Source organism: Myripristis murdjan, chromosome 12 (assembly GCF_902150065.1).
Source record: "Myripristis murdjan chromosome 12, fMyrMur1.1, whole genome shotgun sequence".
Taxonomy (NCBI): Eukaryota; Metazoa; Chordata; class Actinopteri; order Holocentriformes; family Holocentridae; genus Myripristis; species Myripristis murdjan.
Window position 1 is genome coordinate 13032493 of NC_043991.1, and position 26383 is coordinate 13058875.

At 40.4% G+C, this 26383-nt stretch overlaps 2 protein-coding genes across 2 annotated transcripts in view; both read left to right on the forward strand.

Moving 5' to 3' along the window:
- The first annotated feature begins 1415 nt into the window (after positions 1-1415).
- cercam (cerebral endothelial cell adhesion molecule) lies at positions 1416-15737 on the forward strand. Its single transcript, XM_030065274.1, has 12 exons — positions 1416-1693; positions 2450-2560; positions 3520-3637; positions 3869-4003; positions 4855-5059; positions 5995-6114; positions 7435-7511; positions 8610-8716; positions 9258-9390; positions 10054-10181; positions 11229-11432; positions 13593-15737. Exons 1-12 carry the CDS (start codon positions 1491-1493, stop codon positions 13825-13827), a joined length of 1776 nt encoding a protein of 591 aa, XP_029921134.1. The 5' UTR covers positions 1416-1490; the 3' UTR covers positions 13828-15737.
- A 7529-nt stretch (positions 15738-23266) lies between these two features.
- Positions 23267-26383, forward strand: part of sardh (sarcosine dehydrogenase) — a 58605-nt gene continuing 55488 nt past the window's right edge. The window contains exon 1 of the mRNA XM_030065991.1: positions 23267-23699. The gene's annotated coding sequence lies outside the window, so the exon portion shown is untranslated. The remainder of the gene's footprint in view (positions 23700-26383) is intronic.

Consider the following 26383-nt stretch of genomic DNA (forward strand, 5'->3'; position numbering starts at 1 on the left):
CACAGAAATCTATAGTTTTCTTTTCTTTCTTTCTTACTGAACAAAGTATACTCTTTTAATTCTTTTTACTTCCCAAAAGAGTATTCTTCCTCTGACTTGACAAGTTTATTTGAACATCCTGTTGGATTCGACATCGAGTTTTATTATATAGATTGCAGATGCAGGGCGACCTTTACTTTATGAAGGCAAGTTAGAGATGAAATAAGTTGTGAGGACACGCTCAACTGTTTTGCAAACACCAGCCTGGTAGCATATTGATTAAAAATCTCTGTGAATAAAGGCACATTTGACACCTGGGTTTCTATTTAGACTTTCTTTTGTCAGCAGTTAAGACAGAGGTTTCTCAGGGAGCTTCGGGGCTCTCTGAGGAAGTTCCAGGATGACCTCAAAAAAATATTTTTATATCATTCATTTTATATTTGCATTATAAGAAAATGAATAAGCATGTGAGTGTTTTGACCATGGGCTTCACCATCTGCATCATGCCTGTAGTAGGCAGTTATACAACTCTCCAATCAGTCAAAAAAGGGGGGAAAGTCTTAAGATTGGGTTCCTTTAGAGAAAATGTTATCAAAAGGAATGGAGGACCTCATGAGTAGCAATTTGGTCCTTTGACACTTTAATCTGAAGTTTGGAAAGCACTGGTTTAAGGTCAAGGGCTTTCATCATTCAGCTGGTGTTTAGCTTTGCTCTTGGACCGAAGCCTCCCTCTGCTGGCGACTCTTTGAAACTGTAGACAGAATAAACACCACAAAACAGTAGGTACTCAGACCACAGTTTCCTCCAACTTTTTCCATTCTGAATATGGTTTTCATAAAATATAGGCTACAGAACACAATGCATGTCTAAATATAAACACCATAGGATAAAAAAACAAGTTTACCGGATTGGGATGCCACGGGCAGAGAGGAAAGTGCCTGAGCAATTTGCTACAGTGTGGCAATGTTGCTTATTGAACAGCTGATATTTATTACATTTTTTTCCCCCCTTGTTGCTCTCACATTTAAAGAAGTGACTCTCAGTGATCTTCAAATTATATGAGGGCAGGGACTTTTGAGGAAAAACACAGCCTCAATTAACGCTTTTCTGGACAGAGAAAAGTATTGCCTGTGGGGGTGGATTACTGACTGGAGAGACAGATTACCACAATAACTACCGGAGGTCATACTTTGCAGATTACCCACCTTTGTTTTTTACTTAAACGCTACATCAGCTGGGTTAGATGTAGCAGGGCAGAGATTTATGAAAGAAAACTCGGGCTAAAACATGCCTTGAGTCCTTGGATAACGTCGTGGTAGTTTTGAGAAGCAGGAAGTTGTAATTTAAGACTCTCTCTCTTACTGGGCTCGGAAAAAGCGTGCAATCTTGTGCAGGGCAATAGGAGGGGGTTGAAAAGTTGGGAAAGCCCTTTTTCTTGGAGTGCTGACGCGGACAGAGTCTACGTGCTGTGCTGAAGTCGTGGATGCCGTGGATCGAGAACAGCGTCCACCATGTTACTTTGGTTTCTAGTTTTGTTGGCCTGCTTTTGCCGGACAGGGGGCTACTTTGCGGAGGAAAAGTACCCGGAGGAGTCGAAGATGCAGCAGCCGACTGTCGTTGTCGCTATTATAGCCAGAAACGCCGCTCACTCCCTGCCGTACTACCTCGGGGCTTTGGAGAGACTGGACTACCCCAAAGACCGCATCTCTGTGTGGTAGGGATGGATCCTCTCTGGATTGCATGGCAGGCTGTTTGCAGAGCTCCCTTTTTATCTGACTAGCGGCCGTTCAAAAGGTCAATCGCATTTAAATTAGTTTCTGAATGCAGCAGCTCTACCCCTCCCCATCTCCCATCTCCCTCCGTCCCCCCTTTCAGATTCCTCTGTCCCAGGCTGCCTTTTCACACCGGACCGCCTTGTCCAAAATGCATTTCCCACACCGGGGACTGCATCAAACGCAATGTTCTGTAAAGTTTGCCATTAACCTCGCAGGCTGTGGCACCACGGAGTCCCGTTGAGTTGTTCATGTACTGACTGGGACGATTAAAAAAAGCACACTATCTGCTTTGAGAGGAAATCGTATAGATAGCCCGTTTCAGCGGCTCCTATCGCGTCGCTATAGTGTGTCATGAGCTAAGCCTGAAGACAATGTGAATGTGCTTCGTACAGTGTGTTCACTTTGTTTCTGATCAGCCTGGATCCAGGAGGAGAGATTAGATGTAATCAGGTTGATTCCCGGCCTGAAAAAAGTAACAAAACGCTGTTGAAGAGCTGTTATAAAAGCATGAAACCCAGCAGGCCAATAACACGAACAATCTCAGCAAATTGACATTGTTGCAATGACGTTATTGTTCTGGTGGGGGCTTCCAGATATAATAGAGGGAATAAGAGCTCCTGCACGCTGTGATGGGGCTTCATCTGTTTTTAGGATGTGGCACATCTGTTAAACTCTGCTCTCCCTGTGCTCCTTAGGGCAGCCACGGACCACAACTCGGATAACACCACAGCCATGCTCAAAGAGTGGCTCACTGCCATGCAGAGGCATTACCATTATGTGGAGTGGAGACCCATGGACCAGCCTGAGTAAGTCTGGCTGTTTAGTTATGAGCTAAATCTTATTTCCAGTGTTGATCTTAACATGCTGTTATTCACCTGTAGGTCATAACGCAGTCACTGTGTTACCTAAACACAACAATCACCTTCACTGTTCCCTCTCTCTGGTCAAGGAATATCACTCTGTGTACATGTCTCTGTGTGTTGGGGGTTTATCTGTGGACGTTATGATGTGCAAGTGTGCATGTTTTTACATTATATTGTTATTAGGGATGTAACAGTTCAATAAACCCACGGTTTGGTTTGTATTGCGTTTTTTTGGGTCACAATTTCTATTTCGGTTCAGTTTGTTTTGTACATTAGGGAGAACAAAAACCACCACCACTTGAAATGTTTGCAAAAATACCTTTTTTAAAAAAACATTCAGAGATTTTGACTAACAATATTAAATCAACAATTATTAATTCAAAGGCAAAAGTCTACTTAGACTTTTTTAACAAACATAAAAATACTTTCAGTGTATTCATTAAATCACAAACTGTGATTAGATGGCTCTTACACAGTGGATGTTTGTAACATTGCACTTTGTAGTTGTAGGGTGTATTGTGCATTGAACGGTTCATTTTTTCCCACGATTCTGTTTTGCACAGTATTGAACAGTTCATTTTTTTACAGATTGGTTTTAATATTCCAATCGTAATATATTTGCTTGGTGTTATTCTGTGGTCTCTTCTTCATGTCAACTTGGTGCTAAACAGATATGCGACACCTGAGCACCAGCGATCCACCACCCACCAAGCAGACCCTTCAGCTCACTCCCACTCTCACTCCACATCCCCAAGCATGTTTTCACATGTACACACACACACACACACACACACTGGACTGAGAGGCTGTCTGAACACTGCTCATCTGCACATGGCCATTGAACATGCGAGGCTGTCAGTAGTTAGTAGTAGTTATGTTTTGCCTGTTTCTGTCTGTTCAAGGTCCTATGCCGGCGAGCTTGGCCCTAAGCACTGGCCCAACAGCAGATATGAGTACGTGATGAAGCTCAAACAGGCGGCGCTCAACTTTGCCAGGAAACGCTGGGCTGACTACATCCTGGTATATTTTTAAAATAATCCTTTCTGTGGCAGCGGTTTAAGACTCAGAACACGATTCCGTCTTGTTGTATTCCTTCTTTTATCATGTGATATCTGATGCGTCTTTGCTGTCACCTCATCCAAGAAAAACTTTTGGCATGGGTTGCCAGCGATAAATCCGACAACAGGAATGACACTGTCCTTTTTTCTCTGTCTCCTTTTATTCTCTCCCACCTCTGTCTCTCTGTGGCAGTACGCTGACACCGACAATATCCTCACTAATCCAGACACTCTCAACCTGATGATAGCAGAGAATAAGTCAGTCATCGCTCCCATGTTGGACTCCCAGGGAGCGTACTCCAACTATTGGTGCGGTATAACTCCACAGGTAAGCAACACTGAAGACTGTAAACATTGCAGTAAATATGTAGAGAAAGAATTCAGCCAAAAAGAAAAGCCTTAAGGAAGGGTTGGTCAGGGATCTTCAGCAGGACATGTGGACCGCATACTAAAACCTACATTGTGTTATTACCCAGGTTAGACACAGACATCTCTGTGGAACAGGGATGTTACATGAAGTGATACTTAGGTACCAAGCCAATACTAAAATTTAAAAAATGATACCACTACTGTTTTTTAGTATCAGTAATATGGACACAGGTTGATCCACTTAAAGTGTCATGTTTACAGGAAATTTGCATTTCATCGGGATGTTTTGGGAGGCTACAGGACAGTGTTGCTCATGTAACTCTTATATGTTAATTTTTACTCAAGGTTTTAAATACAGGAGTGTATGGGATTGAGGTTATTGTGGCTTTATTCACTCTGCCAAACTCTGCCATTTCAACTACCAAAATTATTGGTTTCAGTACATCCTTACCCTGAACTTATAATCAGTATTTGTTGTGCAGCACTGGTAAGAAGGACAACAGTGAGAAGGACAAGAATAACCTTCTCTTACCCTTTCATACCATGGTTCCCCAGATAGATGGTAGGAACCCATAAGAAAAGTTTTGATTCACGATAATAATTGTGCAACTTTGCATTTTTTGGTGATGGTACAGAGAGTAGAAGCTGCTGTATGTTCAAAGCTCTATCATATAACCTGTTTTTCTGTATTTCACCAAATTGATATGATGATAGCTGGCAAGAAGTCCTCACTTCTAGGCTGAAATACATGCGTGGACTTGTGTTTTGTGTGTGCGCACGTGACCCAGCCCGATACGTCCTCCCTTTTAGGGCTATTATCGGCGCACAGCGGAGTATTTCCCCACCCGTCACCGTCACAGGCTGGGCTGCTACCCTGTGCCCATGGTCCACTCCACCATGCTGCTGGATCTGAGGAAGGAGGGCATGAGGAAACTGGCCTTCTACCCTCCTCACAAGGATTACTCCTGGCCCTACGACGACATCATCGTGTTCGCCTTCTCCTGCCGAGCTGCAGGTCTGTCAGCACGTGCACAGTAACAGGCACACACACACACACACACACACACATGTATAAATGATCAACAATCCAATGTCATTGCTGCAAAGTGAAAACATTGATCCATATCATTTTTAAAACATCGTGCCTTTATTTTGAAATTCCCATGCCACATCTGTGTGATCATTTCCTCATGTCTGTCCTTCAAACTGTTAGACTGCCAGGCAGGTCCTACAGCAGCCAAGAAAAAAGATGAGGAAATTTACTTCCCTCCCAGTAATAAATCAGCAGTTTGGAAATATTTCAGATTTTCAGAAAAAAAAGGGTCATCAGACAAAACACATGCCGTCTGCAAACAACGCTTTATGAGATACTAAAATAATCATTTTGTGAATCTAAAGTAATAAAGCATAGATGTGCATTATTTATGTTCATAGTTAAAATTTCATTAAGTGAGCATATGCACTTAAACTTCACAAATGTAGCACTTTATAATGAACGGTAGACAATCTATTTTAATTCTTTCTATTAAAATGAATACTTTGTTTTTCAAAGGTCTATTTTTTATTGAGAAAACATTAAGATGATCCAGGCACTCAAAACGCACAGGAAGTACATCATGTTGGCGTTTTTTATGATGCAGTCGGGCTGAAATAAAGGCTTTTTTTTAATCTGTGTTCCTTCCTGTACTTTTTGAGTGCCTGGATCGTCTGAACTTTTTCCTCTATTCCCCGAGATCCAGGAGCAGCGACTGTTCTTCAGCTCTTCGTTCACTTAGTTTCCTCTCGTCATTCTATTTTTTATTTTTATTAAAAGGAATAGATTGTTTTCATTTAAAATGTATGAAGGAGCTCATTAACACAAAAATTCAAATCACATTTTAGTAAGTATTTATCTATCTGTATACATGTTATGCATTCATTTACTAATTCCTGCTCTTTGTTGCTGATCAGAGGTACAGATGTACCTGTGTAACAAGGAGCGTTATGGATACCTGAACGTCCCGGCCAAGCCTCACCACACCTTGGAAGATGACCGCCTCAACTTTGTACATGTCCACCTCGAGTCCATGAGTAAGCACAGACTATACTTGACTTTTTTTTTTTTTTTTTAGAGTTTCAGGAATATGCTCATAAAACAAATATGGAAAAAAGAAAAAAACTCTGCAGACCAAAAGGCAACAAACATCATTAATTTGGTTGTTCTTGTTCCACTATTTATGTCTCCTCAAATTCAGCACATTGTACTACTTCTAGAGCCAAAAAGCAGCTTTCCAGGCTTTGAATATTCCTCATTACCAAATGAACTCTTCAATAGTTGCTCTCTGTAATATGTGTACCAGCTCAAAGTACATAACACTTTACATCGCCAACTGTTTTTCCAAAGCATGCCATTCTTTTTCTGGATGCCTGATTGTGTTTTTCCTACGTCTCAGACAGCCGCAAAAAAATTAACTTGCACAGATTCAAACCTTGCTTGACATAGTTAATCAGTTACAGTGAACATCCTATCCGGTTTATTTGTGTCACCGTTATTTGCATGTTAATTTAGTTTGATGATTTAAAAAAAAAATACACCAGCAAAAAAAAAAAACTCTCTACAAGACAAACAAGTTACAGTGGGGCTACACTGTGGTCATTTGCTATTTTGTAACACATTTCATTGTCCATACTTTAACTTTAACTGTCCATAGTTAGGTGTTTGCTACTACTTCAAACATCTGTCAGATCAATACACACCTAAATGTATCATCTAATCCTGCCTCATGGCTTCCTGCAAAGGAAGGACTATAAAGGACTATTTCATAAAATTGCATGATGTGACAGTCATGAGTAGAAACGTGTTGCTTTGTTGGATTTTCTGTTAGACGTGAATTTGCAGGTCAAAGCTCACCAATGGGTGAAATGGACGCTAAGGGATGATATTGCAATAATACATTTTATTTCAATGCAAAAGCCGATGGGTGAAATTGCTTTGTGAGCAAACATACATCAAGTCTTTTATTTAACCTGTAATGTTTTTTTTTTTTTTTTTTTTTTTTTTTATTGGAAGTAGTCTGGTTGAAATCAAGGAAATTTGGGGAGGGAGGCCAATTAAATTCAAAGATAAAGTATTAACTTTGCTTTAGTGCTACGTTCATGTAATAAACATTTCAAAATATTTTTATATCACTGTTTTATTGTTGAAATATGGTGTATAATTATATAGGACCTTAATTACTTCAAATATAGTTCATTAAAATACAACAGCTATATTTCTGACTTTGGTAACCTGAACTTCTAAATGTTGACATTGTTTCTTATGTAGTTCAGAGCAGCCTTAATAAATTCAGCTGATTTTATTTCTTTATGTTGTTATTCTCTGCTCACTCATGTTCTTTCTCTATCAACTAGTTGAGGGACCTCCCATGATCTCGTCTCGCTACGTCCATATGTTCCCCAAACAGAGAGACCTCATGGGCTTTGATGAGGTGAGAGACACTCCACTGTCTATCTGCTAGGGACATAATAATCATACTTTAATGGTTATTGTGATATACTGTATGTTATGGTTTGATATAAATTGCTTTTGCGATAAACATCTTCCTGTCAGTGTCCAAGAAAAATCCTTATAGTCCTGGTAGTCATCTAATTTTCAGACTTTATTGTCAGAAATGTCCAGTGCCTCAAAACAGGGCAATAAAACTGGCATGTTTTTTATACTTCTCAAAGGGGTTTAATTAGTGCCCCGGGGTTAAGTTTGTTCTCTGGAGGAGATGTCGTTTAGTTTCAAACTCATAAAATGCAACAACGAGCCTTTTAGGTTACTGGCGTAATATATAATGATGAAAGCAATAACAAATCCCTGTTGCAGCTGGGGAAGGCTTGATGTGGGGAACCGACATGTAACACTCGGCCCTGCCTCAAAAACCGCCTGTGCTTACAGTAGCCAGCAGCGAAAAACACGTTTTATTCATTTTTCTTAAAAGAATAAATCTGAACAAGTGCATAAAGGAGATCAGATCAATAATTAGCTCAGAGCTCAGAGTGTTATATATTTGGGAAATGTGCCAATCGGGATGAGAAAACAGGACGGCTATTTATTACAAATACTACGAGCAGGTAGTAAAAAAGCAATAACCAGGAAAGAACTGAGTAGAGAGTCTCCACCAATCTTTGAGTGGATAGAAATAGTTCAGGAAATGTATATGATGGAATGGCTGACTTTTTCCTTGAGAACATGCTACTAAAAATGTGAAAAAATATTGGAAAAACTGAAAATCTTATTTCAATCTGAAGTGATTCCTTTACTATGTATCGTATTTGTTTTGTCTGGAGAACTTTGTCTTATTTCCTTCTGCACTAAGGCCACAAGAATGGACTTTAGGGAAGGAATAAGTGGAAAATAACATAAAGGACTCACCTTTTTCCTCCCTTTTCCGGTTGTACAAAATCAATCATTTCACCTGATCTATGAAAAAAACTGGAAAGTGCATCTGTGAACAAAAAGTCAAAGAAAGATGGTGTGCATGGTTGTGGTCACATGCTTGTTTGCACATTCATGTACACATTTGACGTCCTCTCCCCAGATATATCTGATCAACCTGCGACGGCGTCAGGACCGCAGAGACCGGATGTTGTTCTCTCTCAACGAGCTGGAGATTGACGTCAAGGTGGTGGACGCTGTGGATGGAAAGTGAGTACGCTCTCAGAAAAAAAAAGAGAGGTACAATGACAAGAACTGACTGTCTCTGATGGAAAAGAGTGCGTTTGGGGTGTTTGTACGTTTTTGTGTTTCTCTGAGAGAGAGAGAGAGAAAGAGAGAGTGATCGATATCCAGGCAGCAGATACTGAGTGAGAAAGCAGACTGGAGTATTGGTGAGAAAGTAATGACAGATTTAGCTCACAGTTTGGAATGATACACGATACTTGGTTCATGGTTTGATGCTATCATGATTTTTTTTTTTTTTTTTTTGAAGAATCTGGATGGAAAAAATCTCTTTTGATAAGTGAGGGAAAGTACAAACCATAATTAGGAAACTGGGAATCAGAGAAAGTGTTTTTAGGTTGTCAGCACTCACACAGCTTTTAACCTTCGTACTGTACCCAATACACTATTAGAGACACATTGCACTGATTAGTCTGCAACGTGATCCTTCCATTGAGAAAGTGAACTGAGGTCCCCATTCTTTTATTGGCTGTGTGTGTGTGTGTGTGTTTGTGTGTGTGTGTTGCAGTGCACTGAACAGCAGTGACATTAAGATCCTGGGTGTCGACCTGCTGCCAGGCTACTATGACCCGTTCTCTGGACGTACCCTGACCAAAGGAGAGGTGGGCTGCTTTCTCAGCCACTTCTACATCTGGAAGGAGGTGAAAAGACACACAAGCACACACACACACACACACACGCGCACACATATCTCATGCATAAATATACATCAAATGATTCTTTGGCATGACTTCTTTTTAACAAAATGATTTATAGAAAACTGGACAACACACATAATTAAGACAGCTATCCTTTTTTGCTCTGTTGGCTAAGGCTAATATCCAGAATGCTTTTTATTTAATGCATCATTATGATATCCATGTGTGTTGTGGAGTATGGTAAAATTCAAAAGTTGGCACATTTCTGGCTCAAAACCATCGTCGAAAGCTCAAATAGTCTCCGACACACACGGATACAGACAGATTGGACAGACAGATGAGTTATTGCTACAAGTAATCTTTGGACAACCTGAGTGAAATACACAGTGGTAGCTACTGTGAACCTGCTGTCACATCAAAACATTTTACATGATCCCAAGCTGCTTCACTTTCAAATTCCAGCACTTTATAAATCATATTTTTATTCGTGTTACCTGGCCAGCCAAAGACGTTTTCCCTCTGCTAGACACGAGAAGCTCCGCCACTTTGCTGTAGTTCACTGCCATGGAGACAGCATGCAGAAAGTTGTGGATTTGAGCTTTAAAACAAGAAGAAAGAAGTTGATCGTCAGTTTTGTTGTGATCTTGTGATCTTCCATTGTTTCAGATGGTGGACCTGCAGATGGATAAGGCCTTGATCTTTGAGGATGATGTTCGTTTCCAAGCAAACTTCAAACGCCGAGTCCTCAGACTAATGGAGGAGGTGGAGCTGGTGGAACTGGATTGGGACATAATGTAAGAGAGACAAGTGTATGTGTGTGTGTGTGTGTGTGTGTTTTAGTCTTAAATCAGCCTGCCTTGTCTGTAGTACTACAGTCAGTCAGTCAAAATTCCTTTCAACAACCATGAGGAAACTCATCTAAACTTGTTGAATTCAGATGTGGATTTTGCATGTGGGTGGAGGGTGCAGCAGCATAGATGAGCTGAGTTTTTCCAGTTGAAAAAATGTAAGATTTGTGTGCCTCTTGTGAACACATCATGTTTTGCTGCTGCACTGCGTCCTGGTGTGTGGTTTCTGTTTGTCCTACAGTGAATTTCTCCCTGCATGAACGTAGAAAAACATCTGTGCAAAACTTCCTTCTCTTTGATTCTGAGGGAATGAAAGGATCAAAATCCGATGTTTGCTGTTTATTTTAGTGTTCGAGATGAACATTTTTGCCAGTAAACTTCATCTGACATCGTAGCTGTGCTGGCAATATTTCAACACGTATGCATCGTCAGTGTTTAGCCGCTTGTCCATGGGAGCGAGTGAAATACACCACCAAACGACGGAATAGACCCACGACTGCAGTATAACAAGGCTTAAGTGAGAGTTTAAGATGGATTTTGTCTTTGTGTTTGCACTTCCTCTCGTACATCTGTATTTGTTTATCCATGTTTCCACGTTTCAGATTGTACGACACATGGAAACATTTTTTGTCGAAATCACGCCGGACAAAACTGGACAAAAATTCAGTCACACATTGAACACATTTTGAAGGCATTTATTCAGCAGGAAAAAACGTAAGCCCTTTCTCTGTTTGTATGTGTGTATGGTGTTTGCTATAGCTTCCTGGAAACGTCCTGGAAATATTCAGCCGCACATGCAGAACGAACGCTACTGAAGTGAGATTCTGTCAATCTGTCATAGCAAAAACAGCAAAACTGAAGCAAACCCTCATGCTTTGATTTGTTTTTTTTTTAACTTCTTCTCCCTCTCCTTCTCCTTTTTCTCCTTCTTCTTTTCCTTCTCATGCTCCTTCTCCTTCAGTAATAATAATATCCTATATGTTTCTGCCATAGATACCTGGGCAGGAAGCAGGTGAATCCTGGAAAGGAGGAAGCGGTGGAGAACGTCCGTAACTTGGTGGTGGCAGATTACTCGTATTGGACCCTGTCCTACATCATTTCCCTCCAGGGGGCCCAAAAACTACTCAACGCTGAGCCGCTGTCCAAGATGCTTCCTGTCGATGAGTTCCTGCCCATCATGTATGACAAACACCCCAAGTACGTATCACGATCTACTTCACATCTCAAACACATATTGGCAGAAATACACTCATGTAGATGCACACAGCCATAAATGTGCAAGTTGGACTGCGCCTCAAGTCATATTTAACTTAATTTGTCCTTTTCTTGTGTACTGACTGACTATTTTGAACAGACAAATAAAGGACACCACAGTTATTATGAAACTATGCGTACAACATCTACATCTTCACGGCGGTGGCTGTGTTTTATATTTGAGACGTCAATGGTTAAACTTCCTCTTCTGCAATGTGGCTCCTGTGCTCGCCAAGCTTTGCACTGCTGCTGCCAAACTTATAAAGCTAAAACTGATCTCATAGCTCCTAAAACACATTCTCTTACGGCTACTTAACCTTTAAACACTGTCTACATTTAGCAGAGGCGTTCTAGTGTTTGTAAGTGGAGCAGCTATTGTTTAGACAGTGGTTTGACGTCTGAGGGAGTCTCTTCAGATTCTTTGAAATGAAGGTCTGAGCTTTGGCCCTGTGCTGTGACCTTCAGCTGGTCTTGCCATTTAAACATGTAATGCTTGTCAGCCTGACTTAGACTGCTGCATTTCTAAGCAGGTCTTTCATCATACTGAACATTTTTCTTTTTATGATGTTCAGATGTCATGGCAGCTCCTCTTTTGGTGCAACTGGCAGGCATATTTAGACAGTCTAGAGGGCCACGGTGTTTTTTTAGGCGCTGTGAGGTTGCCAGACCAACTTAGTAGAACCTATACACCGTGTCAGTCGGACTGTAGGGATCCAGTTCTGTCTGGAGCAGGTCTTGGGGTGAACTATAATTTCATCAGCATTTCAGTAACTTTTCTGGGATACGCTGATCTTTCAGGTGTTACAGTGCAGCAATTTTTTTTTCCCCAAAACTGCAAATCTTTCGGATTTGCAAAGTCCAAATTCACTTTTCTTATGCCACAACCAAGAAATTATTGATTTACTTTTTGTATTAATAATGTGGGTACCCACATTAGTGAAGGGTGGGAGGCGGGGGGTCTTATATCTAATGCTTTATTATGTATCATTAGTGCAGTCAACAGTGAGGGCAATACATAATTAGACTACAATTTAATTTACATTTACATGTACATTCACATTTACAGCATGGGAATTCATCTGATGCTCTTACCCAGCTTAGACTGAGCACAGCAGAAGAATCAGATTACTAACTAATGTTACAAGCAACAATTAGTAAGAAATGAAATGATCAGCACCACAGGGTGATAAGGTTCCTTTACCAGATCATGATCACAAAAGAGAGAGAGAGCTACGAGAGAAAGAATAAAATAACACAAGAGTCATTCAATACCACAGTGATGATGAAGCAGAGTAAATGAGGCACATATGAGACGCTGACTGTACGAGATGAACTGCACCTTGGGAGAAAGGCCTGCAAACCAGAAGGCTTGGCAATGTCTGTGTTTCATCATGTGTGGAAAACTGGCTTATAGCCAACACTCAGACCTTTTCCCTTCTCTGTTCTCTCTCTCTCTCTCTCTCTCTCTCTCTCTCTCTCTCTCTCTCTCTCTCACTCTCTTACACCTCTGTGATTCTAATTCGATATGCTTGACTAGTCCACTAAAAATGCACAAAAACCTCACACCACACATGGCTCCGGCTGTCGCCCTTCATGCTTAGAGCAACTGGTTTGTCTTTGTCATTCAGCCTCTGTCTCTGTCTCTTATTAGATCTACTGTACGTATTCAAACATTTTGTTCACAGTCTTACAGATAGATCAATTAGGTATCCGACCAGATTGTGTTAAGGTTTGCTGCCAGTACACAGTGTTTAATCTCTGAATTTGTCTTTTTATATGCACTAAAAAAATACTTTTACATCTAAACAGACATCCACATCTGGTTAGATGCAAAAGTATTTTTGATTCAGGAGCTCCTGAATTCCATCATTCTCTGCATTTTCAGGTAACTGAACACAGTGGCTCAGTCAGTGTAAAAGCCCAATTCTGATGCAATTTTACATTTTATTGCCACTACCATTTTTGCATATATTGTGGCAAACCTGGTGTGTGGCTCTTATTGTGAAGACCTCTGTGATTTTATTTATTCTTAAGATGCTTTTTTTCGTGAAGTCTCAGATAAATCAAATCAATATGCCCCCTTTCACTGTTTTCTCTCTACAGTGAGGACTACAAGTCCCATTTCCCCAACAGAAATCTGCAAGCCTACAGCACTCGCCCCCTACTGGTGCAGCCCTGTCACTACGCCGGTGATCCTCAGTGGGTGAGCGACACGGAAACTTCCACTCTGTGGGACGACGACTCGGTACGCACTGATTGGAGGGGCTCGCACAAGACGCTGAAAGGGGCTGCGCCGCCACCTGAGATGCTGTCGAGCGCCTACAGGGATGAACTCTAGCGGACAGAGTTGTGGAGAGATTAAAGGTCAAAGGTCACAAGGTCAGGAGAACAGATGCTGAGAAGAGAAACTGTTTTCAGATGTTCGTTGACATGCGTGCTGCCAGTTGACCTGGACTCACAAGGATGTTAGCATTTCAGCGCTTTTGTAAGAGCGTGGCACAAAGATATCAGTGCTGAGATTCTTTTGGGACACAGTATTTATGGGACAGTGTGCATTGAGGCTGGCTGTAGAGACAGTGTAAACCGGAATCCCCTGCGTGTCTTGATGTGTGTGTGCGTGTTCGTCAAACTTGTATTGGTGATTCAGCAGTACAGATGTATGATTTGCTTGAGGCATCCTGGATTTAAACTTGCACAACAGTGGCAGTGAAAATGCCTCAAAAGAAAAGATCCGCCGTCCTGAAGCAACATTTTGAACAATCGGAGTGATGATATGTGTGTGTCTGAGACGTGATGTGTGTTTGTGCTGCAATGTACACGTGTGAAGGTGCGAGTGTGTCTCTTGTGATTGCATGATCAGGACGATACTAATGACAGAGCTGAGAATGAGGACGCACTTTTACAAGGACAGCTTTCATTACTAATCTGTTGACCACTGACTAAGAGGCCTCAGGACGTGCACTGGCCGGTCGGGAGAAAAACCTGATTCGTTTTTATCTGTTTTTCCTTTTGTACCCATATAATTCAAGTTTGTTATATACGTCAAACCATCCATTTGCTCTGTCCAGACATCTTATCCCTACAGACTGATAAGAGATACTAAAACAATATCACACAAGAGGGAATCATATTATACTGTATATCAAAAAGGCTGTGATTCGGTTTCAGGGCCGAGTGCCAAAGACAATGATGAGATAATGTCGAAGATAAAAATACCTGCGTAAATACACAATGCTACAAACAAAAGTGTTTGTAAAGTAAAGGTAATAAGAAACAACAGATTATGATTTATTTATTTTGCAGCATTTCCTAACCCTCATCCTAACCTTAGTCCTAACCTCATCCACAGCCTGGGAGGCAGCGCTGCCTTTCAGTCGACGGTGGTGGTTTAAAAAAAATAAAAAAATAAATAAAAAAATAAATGCAGAAAGCAGATGTATCCAGGGTTCATCATTCAATTTTATTTTTAGAAACCTATCCATCTTTACAGTGTAGGTCAAGGCTGTTAATTCAATTAACAGGTAAAGCAAAGTGATAGATAATTGTAAAATATCAGAGTGCTGTTATCAGCTGTATATCAGCACTCATGGAATGCCTCTTGTCCAATCAAATCACACGAACCAAAATAACTCGTTTGTAAAATTTTATAAGATGAAGCTCGAACAACCTAAATTTATACCTCTCTTGACTGTCTCACTGTTCTTGGGGACAATTTTAAGACTTTTTTTTAGTAGTTTGAAATCCTTACATTTGGGAGCTGTTTTGTGGATAAAATTGCCGTATTGAATGTCATCATTAGACCAATTTTAACCTTCACTGATTTCATTGTATAATCTCTTTTGTTAACTAGCCAGTAACAGGTTTATTGAAATGACACTGGCTCATTGGACTAGCTTCAATTTAAAATTCAATTGAAATTTAACCGACTGTGGCTGTGTTTGACATTTTGACATTTCACTTTAGCAGTAAAATGGATTCTAGGGTTACAGTTAGTATAATAGTTGATTATTTAACACAAACTGGCAGCATTTGTCTTTTTCAATTTTTATGTTTTCAGAAGAATAAAGCTTTATTTATATAGCTTGACAAAATGTCATTCAAGTCAAGAGATAAAACCCCACATTATATAAATACTGTATATATCTACTTCAGCCAAACAGATAAATATACCCCCAGTATGTCTGGCGTTAGTGTAATGTAATTAAAAAGCAATTATCTTTCAAATCCACAAAGATGTTTCATTTTCGTTTCAGGTAATCTAAGCACAAATCAATTTAATGTCAATTAACAAAGCTAAATATTAAATAATAAAAAATAAAGATGGCTTGAATGAATTCCTGGCAAGAACAATGTCTGCAGGTTTAAGTATCACTGCTCAGTTATTTATCAAGTCAGTGAAAACGCTTGATTTTATACTTTTAGGATTAGTGATGGCAGTTTTTTAGACATTGCCTACTAAAGTATTTTCTTTCATTTTTTTTGTAAAGTCAGTGCCGTATCAGGAGTGAACTTCACCTCTTGCCAGTTTAAAGGCTAATATTGGCTCTTTTTTTTTTTTTTTCAAAAATATTGGCTTCCAACTTTTTGCTTTTTTATTTTTCGTGGAAAGTCAGACACTTTTCTATGTCATGTCTGTTCTTAAATATTTTGAATTGTACAAATCATTCCACAGCTAAACATTTTTAAGCCATATTACAAAAAAACTGTTAAAAATGATTTTGTAGCATCACTGTCTAGGAATGTGGCATCTGTGGGTTGTAGTCTCCAGATCACAAAGTAACTCATATTGTAATTCTGGTGCCTCTCATTGATTAACATTGCAGTGATCAAGTTACACAGTGCACTCGTCTGCATTTATGATGGTCTGATTTCATGTTTTCATTTTCTATCTATCATTAATTGTATTTTTTTTTTTTTTTTTACTGCATATGTCTTAATTTATTTGTTGGGTCCTACTCGATGTGGTTGACAATATTAAGCCACACAACATATGAAACAAAAGGTGTGATCAAAGTGCAATGTCTATTCTGCCAAAACCCTGATGGCGGATCTGGATTACTCTCGTGTCACTTTTTGAGCAATAAATATTTCTTCAGAGGAACTTTTGTCTCATAAGGGGGGTATCCGATTAAAATATAGCAAACTATTCAAAAGTCAAAAAAAATTTACCAATTTTAAATCACTGTCATCTTAATGTGATTACACATTTTATTTTAAAATTGTAAGTTCAACTTGATACCAAAATAATCATGGCTGCCTGTTGTTGGTCATGTAATGACAAATAATAACCACAAGAGGGAATAATAACATTTCTCTCAGAGCTTAAAGTCTGTAACACAGGGTAATGAACTGTGCTCCAGAAGATGAAGCCACCACCTTCATTCTTTCAATTTTCCTGTTGTGTATCAGACTGAAATAAAGGGACTGAATCATTGTAACATAGTGACCAAACAACAGAGGACTGCTGATTTACCATTTTGTCATCTATTAAGATCAGACATCAGTGCAAATTTAATTGAAAATAATTCAATATATCTAAACTTGGTGTAAAATACACCTGTATTGCCCTCATGTTTTCATTCCAACAGATGATACAAACCAAGAACAAGTAATTGTTAAATCGACTGGCGTCAACATGTGCTGACAGAGTAGTTTTATGTTCACACACAGAGACATAGTTGGATGCTTTGTACAAATGTTTGCCTTAAGGCTTTATATTGTATAAGAACAGGTGGCTCTGAGATGCACATAATGTAGCTGTGATATTTTGGTTCTGAATTCAGGCTGCGATGTTTGTCGCATGTCATTCGCTCTCAAAAGTTCTGTGTCATGGCTTATGACCAAAACTCCTAACGCTGGCAGTAAGGCAGTGGTTGTGGCTGGAGTGTTTTAGAGCCAAAAACACTGTGTCGTTTACGGCCACCAAAAGCCAACGCCTTTGAGTCTTCAACATGTATCTGATTTGATTTGAAGCTTATTCGTGTGTCTACATGTTTAATTAGTGTGCAAGCTGGCAGCTTGCACACTCACGTTCTGTATACTATTTCTTTCTTTCTTTCTTTCTTTATTATTCCGTACATTTTTCGGCCTGTTACTCTTCCCACAGCTTTCGGTTTAGGCCCACACAATGAATTGGAAAAATGTGCCGCCCGACTGGGAGAAGTGTGCTATTACTTTTATAAGCATTTCGACTCACAGAATTCTCGAAATTCCAATTTTACAGAAAATTTCAGCCAACCGAAATGAATGCCCAAAACTTCGGAAGGCTCCAGGGCGCAGAACTTTTGACCTGCGTCCATGCACCAAATACGAAAAACGTGCGTCTTGTGGAGAAGAAGCGGTACGTCGATTTTCAGGGCACTCTGACTTTGCGTTTTTCTGCAATTCCAGTTTGAAATCGGAATTTCGGACGCAATACACACTAATGGTGTGAGCTAGAGTGAGTGACATCACGGCTAGAGTGCAGCAGCCCTGAAAAATCATCTAAAAATTTGGTCTTTTACTTGCTCCCTTGGCCACAATTTTCACTCCACGTGCATAAATTCGGGTAAAGTAGTAGCAAAACTAGTTTTGCTTTCAAAAACGGAAATACAAACGCAAAGTAGCTTCAACTTTTTAAACGGTGACACTTAACGAGGCAGGAGTGCCAGCTCTCTCCCCCATAGTCTCCCATTATATCTGGAACCCAGAATCTGGGGAGAGAGGGAGAAACACACACTTTTTTAACTCGCTCTAGGGCAGACATTTTTGGGAGTTGAAACATAATTTTTACACAGTTTGAAAGCCCAAAGCGTAACCTTTCTCATGATACCTTTTATTTTCTGCTCGGAAACCGCGCACCACGGTTACTCTTCCAGCTTGCCCACGCAGTTTCCCCAGAAGCTGCACTTTTCTAGTTCATACATGCAGTATGATTGTGAGTAGAAGTGACAGCAACAGCAACAACTAATCAACATGGCAGGTAGAGGAAGACTATGAAAAGAAGAGGGAATTCACTTTCACAGTGTATCTCATTCCTTGAGAAGATTTGTGTTCCTTTTCCACACAATTTTAAATGATCTTGTCAGGTGTTTTGTGTTGAAAGATGAAAAAAGAAGTAAAGAGAAAAAGTAAAAATTAACATATGTTACCTGGTGAGGTACCAGTGCACAGCTGTATGTCTCTGCACACACAGTGTAGTTGTGAACAACTCACAAACATGTACATATAAATTCTACTATAAAAATGATCTGTGAAACACAAAAAACCCAAAACAAATTGCACTTTTTATTATTCTCTGTAATCTCTTTAATGTCTTAGATGAAAACTTTTATTGGCTTTGCTTTTGACTGAAAGGGGGAGTTTTCAAATTAAAGTCTGAGCCGCTCATGTGACCCGACCAAGCCATGTCTGGCAGCTCTAGCTCTAGAAACTATTCAAGGGTTTTGCTTATGGCCATGGTATGCCTTGAAGTGCAGACAAAGCCTTCCTCATGCTGTAACAAGTCTAACCAGACCTTAGATTTTCACTGCTCTTCTGTGACAGTGCATACACAAGCAAACAGCAGTAAGAACTTTATGTGTGTGCCAAAGGCTAACAGCAATGTCAAGAATTTATATTCAAGTGAACAAAATAAATATATACCCATAAATGCAACTAAATATATAATCCATTTATACACTACCAAAAGTTTTAGAAGAGTAAGTCATGTAACAGTTATGCAAAGAGATGGACCCAAGCACAGAGCCAAGAGGCAGCAGACAGGTGTAAAGTTCAAAGCAGTCCTTACTAGGCAACAATCAAAGTCCATTTTACCTGCAGTGGTTCAGAGCACAGTTAGTCAAGCAGATGAACAGGCAAACAGAGTCCGGCAAGGAGTATCAAAAATCACAAGAGAAAATAAATACTAGGGGTAAGGCTAGTGCACTTGACACTGGGGACAAAGACAAACTCTCACAGAGAGAGGGCAAACATTGAGACTAACCACACTAACTAATGAGACACAGGTTAAACTAATCAGCCATGGCAGCCTAATCACAGTGGAGGGAAAACACACAGTGGCGAGAAGTTAAGTTGTCTGACACAAGTATTAAGTAAACAAGTATTGCTAAATAAAACAACAACTGGTGAAGCAGGGTGAGATGTTACAGTACACCCAGGGTGAGGATCTGGTGTTAGACCAGAGAGCTGGACAGCCAGGCAGGGGAAGTCTGGCTGACAGCCGAAACACAGGGCAAAGGGACAGGAGAGATCCGCGGCCTGGCAGCATCACTGTAGACCAGGGTGGAGACACTCAGGTGGTCACCCAAATCGTGAGTGACCAGGATGCAGGACCGACATGCAGAGCCGGTCTGGATGGTGACCAGGAAGCTAGGTCGAGATGGAGAAAGCAGCTCTGAACAAGTTTGAACTTCAGTGACCAGCGTCCAGAACCACTCTGGAGGCACCCGGGTGACCGGCTGTGCCGGCTGTGCTCTGGGACCAAGGAAACAGGAACTGCACCAATAAGAGCTGACGGCTGAGAGGCTGCCGACTCAGCTCGATGGGATCACATAGGCTGGACAGTTTCTGGCTGCAGTTGAACAGACACTGGAAACTGGAGCTCAGCACTCAGGGAGCACTGCAGCTGGAGATCAGGAACTGGGGACCGCTGCAGCTACAGACCTGGAGGCCGAGACTGTGGACCCAATTTCTGGTGTAGCAGAGGCACAAACAATGGCAAGAGTGTAGCAGGCCGGGCAGGTGCAGTAGGCTGGGGTGTCACAGGCTGGGCAGGAGCAGCTGACAGAGGTCTCTTCGACCGGGCTGACACAAATGCCTGGAGAGGTGTCTGCTGGGGTGGAAGTCCAGCCAGGGGCTGGATAAGGGCAGCCTCGCCCATATCAATCATGAAAAATACATAAATTAAAATTAACATATCAGAAAAGTGCAGGTATGAACATTTGAAAAAAGTTGGACTGGAAAATAAAACAGGGAAAGAGAGACAGAGCAGGGGAAACTTACAATACAATACAAAGCCTATACAAGGATACAAGGAAGTTTATTGGTCATTATACAACAAGTTGTATAATGAAATTAAAATGTGGTTCCCTCTTGACTGATTGATTGATTGTATAAAGAATAAAATTATTAAACATGGAGGAGTGCAGATGGTGCATTTAGTAGTCTCACAGCCTGAAGGAAGAAGCTGCTCTGTAGTCTGGTGGTACGGCAGCGAATGCTTCTGTATCTTTTGCCTGACGGCAGCAGGGTGAACAGGCTGTGGCTGGGGTGGGTGTTGTCTTTTAGGATCTTTTTGGCTCTGTGCAGGCACCTCACCTCCCTGTGTGTATAAACATAAATTTGTCAGTGGATTAGTGCATAGGTGTGCCCAGTGACTAATTCATGAGTGTAATATCTCAGCGTACAAGCAAAAAGAAAATAACAAAATCACAAATTGTCTGGTTTATTTGATCCTACTTCTCCAGAGGCCATGAATGTTATTTATATAATATATTTATATTTATAGATAACTCATAATACAATCCTGATGAACTATGTGCATTTGTGCTTGTTTATGTGCTTGCTGTATGTATGTGTGTGTGTGCATGTGCATGCATCCATGTGCGTTCTTCAGTTAATTGCGAGTAGATAACTTTTATTCAACCATGTAAAAGGGGCCTGATGAAGAAAAGCATGGACCAAGGTGAAATGCCTCTTTAAAGCATTTCTATGTTTGATACATACAGTAGACACATGCACATGCACATGCACACGCATGGCACAGTCTGTATGAATTGGAGATATTCCCCCTTGGAGGAGGGAACCTAAGCTCAGCATCTCATTGGCTAGTGGCTTTAAGCTTGGGGTATATTAGGTCAGCTTGGCAGGCAGACACAAGAAACATGTGACTGTGTGAGTAAGGAGGCTCCTACTCTGCCTTTTATGAGAGTGCAAAAGTTAAACATGACACTGCCTGTCTATGTGTGTGTGTGTGTGTGTGCGTGTGTAGCTGTCACAGTTTAAATAAGCTGTTGTGAAATGCAAAGTGAACGTTCCACAACACAAACACAAACATATTTGCCCGATACTCAGCCTGACTGGCCATATCCTTTTCAGCTTCACTGTTATGTCTGAAATTGCTCTGAGCTCAGAGAATTAAAATTAGGGATATTAAGTTGCCAAGAAATCCTCTGGGATTTGCTTATCCCATAACCAATCACAAAATTGCTTCTTTTGAATTACGCCTAGCAACAAATGCTGATTGGCCTGAACAAACTGTAATGAAACCATCATCAGTGGAAGCAATTTAAGACCTGAACCTGGGTAGACTGGCTGTCTATCATGACAGTGTGGGCTTTTCTGGAATTTAAACAGTCTAGGTTAATAGGTTTATGTGGTAAACAAAGGTTCAGCTGAATAATTTAATGATTCGCATGATGACCTTAGATCTACCTTAATGTCTCATAATGATGCGTTCTTTCTTGAGTGAGGTGGTAAGATGTAAACTTTCACTTTCTTTTCTCTCCTGCCTTCTCTCTACTTCCTCTCCTCACTTTCTGTCTCTCTTTAACAAACATAACAAATGCATATGAACACAGTCACACACACTCACACCACATACATGAAGGGCAGGCACTTGTTCTATGCTGTAGCCTACTTATGCTTGGTTTACTGTCTGGGCTTTGAGGCCTGGGGCTTCAGCAACAGCTGCTGCCCCCAGCTGCCACACACACACACACACATACACACGCACGCACAAACCCCCACCGTACTCTTTCTTTGTGTTTTGACATGCCAAAGATGAACATTTTGACCTTTTCCATATTTCTGTTGTCTTCCTCCATATCTCTCACCAGTTACATCACAATAATTTAATCTTGACTATTGGTAGGACAATTGAATGCAGCCAAACCACACATTACATGTTAGAGGTGATGTATGTTTACAGTAACAGGTAAACCTAAAAGCATTCCACTGTTGTGTATATATAGACATTTTCATACAGAATCCTCATGTACTTTAACATTGTACCAGTATGAGATTTTAACAATGGTTAGTGTGGTTTTAAATAAAGTAAATTTAATTGTGGTAAATTTAATTAACCACAGTTAAACAATTAAAAAAAATGCAATTTAGGTATGGGAATAAGTGGTTTCAGACGTGTAATTTGCAGATGCATGTGTGAGCATGTACTGTAGGCCAAGTGTAGCCTTAAAAAGATCAATCTAACAGAGTATAACACAACACGAAACAAAACCGCCCTGGCAGGGAGGAGTGAGAGAAAGAAGTGCTCCAGTCAGTCCTCTGTTACAGCTGTGAGCAGCAATCAGTGGAAATTGGTTCAGGTGTGGCTCATCCACCTGACTCACCTCTGCCACTCTCAACTGCAGCCCTGCGTTCCAAATCGCATACTTATACTTTTTACTTTTAGTATGTACTGCAGCTGCCCTTACAAAGTATGTAGTTTAGTATGAAATATGCATGCTAATTCTTTTTTTTCCCTACTAAATAGTATGGTAGTATGAGTATTGGAACGCAGGGTTATACTTTTTACTTTTAGTATGTAGGCTACTGCAGCTGCCCTTACAAAGTAAGATAAGATAAGATAAGATAAGATAAGATAAGATAAGATAAGATAAGATATTGCTTTATTAGTCCCACGGTGGGGAAGTATGTAGTTTAGTATGAAAAATGCATGCTTCTTCATTCTTTTTTCCCTACTAAATAGTATGGTATTGTAACGCAGGGCAGGTCTCCTACACAGGAAAAGGTACAGAGAAAAACCTAGAGGCCAAACTTAGGGGGAGGGGTCATCACGATTTATCCATCTATCTATAGACAGATATAGATATAGATAGATATATAGAGGTAGAGACAGATAGATAGACAGATAGATAGATCGATATAGACAGTAAATTCTCCTTGTCCTCTGTGCATAAGCCATGGGACTACTAGGAGCTGGGGCTGGGACACGTTACAGAATGACTAGTTAACTCTTACAGAGCCCTCCAGGCCACTGTCTCAGACTGTAGTGCCGCTGCAGCTGCAGCCCAGCCACTGTGTTGAGTGAGAAGCGGCTCACTTGCACACTTTGAAGCGCTGTCTTTCGAGAAGTGCACAAAACTACCAACGCAGGCAGCGATCACTCATTCCGCTTGCAAGAAGAACTTATTCTACGGTTCTGCAAGATCTTGGATTTGACCTGCTTTCGGGGAGACAGTTTTGACTAAAGAGGAAACGAGGAGGACTGTAAGTGTGCATATGGCAACCACTACTCGGCAAGACACCAAAACCTGAATACGCGATCCAGACAGAATGTCTTTGCAGGATTAATAGCTACGTTTTGCTGTATCTGACAGAGGGACCGCTGATCGGTGTGAGTTTTAATCACGTAACGTTACGCCAATTTGCAGCTAGGCTACGTGGCATGAGGATTTTATATCGCATGGCATTTCCACACACATGCATGCGTTATCAATTGTGTACCGCGTGCATCGGTTTGCATTGGACTAACGAATAAAATTATATCACTGAGCTTCTCTTAACCCCCCCTGCAAAAATCATCAGCGACTGGCAACACAGCAGTTACAGTAGCCAAGCCGCGACCACAAAGCTACTCTGTGTCAGCGACTGTTTTTTAGTTTTTTGCACAAGCCCTTATCACGCTTTTTCGAGGCATTTGACACTTTTTGTATCTCCAGCTGACTGTAAAATTATTGCTGTTTAAAGCATGTGAGGTACAGCCAAGCCAGACGATGAAGAGCCTGGCACACTGACGGACAAAGTTTCCTGCTTTGACATCAATAAGCAGCTCAAGTAACGTTAGCGGAACAGCTGCGTGACTTCACCAGTCAAAACTGATGTAACATGTTTGCATCATCGTTATTTAGGTTGCTCATTGCATGGCTAAGCTTGTACAGTCAAGTTATGGTCACTGTTCAGTTTGGTGGCAGAACTTGATCTGCCTAGTTTGAACTTTGAACCTTGTGCTCCAGTACCATGTGACCATGAAAATGAAGACGGGCATTTCAGCCAACTCGTGTTGTGTAAGTCAGTAGAAAGGGGGCTTGAACTGTTTATTTTTTTTTTTTCAAATGTGACTCAGAGTTGTTTATTATGCCATTTTGATGAGCAAAATACCACATTAAATATGACATTTTCAATTCTGATTTGTGCCTCTTTCACATTCGGCTCAAAGTCAGATTTGTATCTGATTCCTGTTAAAGTGACAGCTGTGTGAACACCAGGACCAGAATTCATGTGTTTTCTTTTTTTCTCCCACTGATGACGCTCACATCACTGTCAGTGCATCATTATTCTCTGACTGTCAGCAGTGGTGGACAACAGAAAATATGGGGGCTCACAGCTATGATGACAGGGAGAGAAGAGGTTACAAGTTTTGTGTGTAGATATCAGAAGATGCTTAAGTTCAAGCCCTTTTTTACCTTCTTGCCCTCAGCCTGAGCAGCTGACAGACTGCTACCACATCACTGTTACCCCAACAAACAATTCAAGAAATGAGTGTGTGCACCACTATTTTATTAATTGTTGTTGTGTGATTGTAATGCAAATGGAATTTTTTGATGTTCAGCAGCATGCTTGTTATAAATGTGGGGTCAGATACGGGTCACATACAAAAATGAGTGAGACCAATCAAGGCAAAAAGATAAGATCTAAGGAAAACAGAATTGGGTCACCTTGAAACCGCTGTGTGACCATAGCCAAGGAGTGGTTTCACTCCTGTCCCCTGTCCCAACATTTTCGCTTGAATAACTAATCTAATGTGATTATTTTGTCCCCCGTAAGAAAATTTTTTGTCACTTCCCGTGTTCAGCTGCAGTTCAGAGTGCGAGTGGCATGCAGCCCAGCAGGTTAAATTCTGGGTTTGTTAAACCACATTACTGAAATATCTCCCCTGGTCTTGATTTGGGCTCGCATTGCTTGGTCTCACTTTCACTAGCCTGGACTGCAACACTGGTAGATAGGTTACATAATATTTACCTGTAGACAGAGTCTGAATTTGCTGCCAATAACTGAATTACATATTTAAGCATATACTTTACTTAATGGCAAAACTGGCCTAAAATTAGTATTTCCTTTAATTAATGTCTTTTGGGTCTTTCTTAAAATGAAAAATTCATATTTAACATTTTTTGACAGTTATGCACACAAAACATGAATTGAAATGTAGATCCATGTTTTCCTGCCTTTTTTTTCTCTGATTATTGCTCTATGACTGACCTTCACCACATTGTAAGATTACCTGTAGGTATCCATGCTGTCTGAGTTTCACATGACTTGAACAGTTCTTTAATTTCTGATTTAGTCTGAACTTGAGTTAATTTTTAATTTAACCACAAATCATCATTCAAAACAGTGGGGGGTCATTCCATGTTCAACAAATGGCCCACGCACTTGGGTCTCAAAAAATTCAGAAAAATTCACCAGTTGTTCCTTATTTATCCAACAGGGACATTGTAAAATTTTAGTTCGCTCAGATGGATTCTTAAAATAAAATATTTTTTCTTTATGCAAGTTTTATGGGATTTTTTTTATCCCAAACATGGGGCTATTTCACCACTTGCGAATATTGAAAATCCTCAATATTAGACCATTGTAGCTTGCCTCTGTGTCTTATATTCATTTATTTTGTTTATTATTTGTTCATTATTAACCTAAAATATAATGACCATTGCATTTATTTGTCACAACATCAACATTTTCATGAACTTTTTACCAAATCTACAAAGCTACACATTGATAAAGTTTGGGTTTTCACTTCCAATTGGTACTTCCACAGTAAAGTACCCATTCTGAATTTCATCAAATATGCATAAAATTGACTACTTTACAAATTGAAACCATTTTGGTGTGATTATCTTCAAAATTGAAAAAATTGTAAAATGTGCACTGTCAATCAATCAATTAATCAA

What these genes read in the sequence shown, in the direction of transcription:
- cercam (XM_030065274.1), top strand. Translation starts at nt 1,491, where the DNA reads ATGTTACTTTGGTTTCTAGTTTTGTTGGCCTGCTTTTGCCGGACAGGG. An exon ending in GGTGCGGTATAACTCCACAG is followed by an intron (nt 4,004 to 4,854) that starts GTAAGCAACACT and finishes CCTCCCTTTTAG; the next exon opens with GGCTATTATCGGCGCACAGC. An exon ending in TGTCCACCTCGAGTCCATGA is followed by an intron (nt 6,115 to 7,434) that starts GTAAGCACAGAC and finishes TCTATCAACTAG; the next exon opens with TTGAGGGACCTCCCATGATC.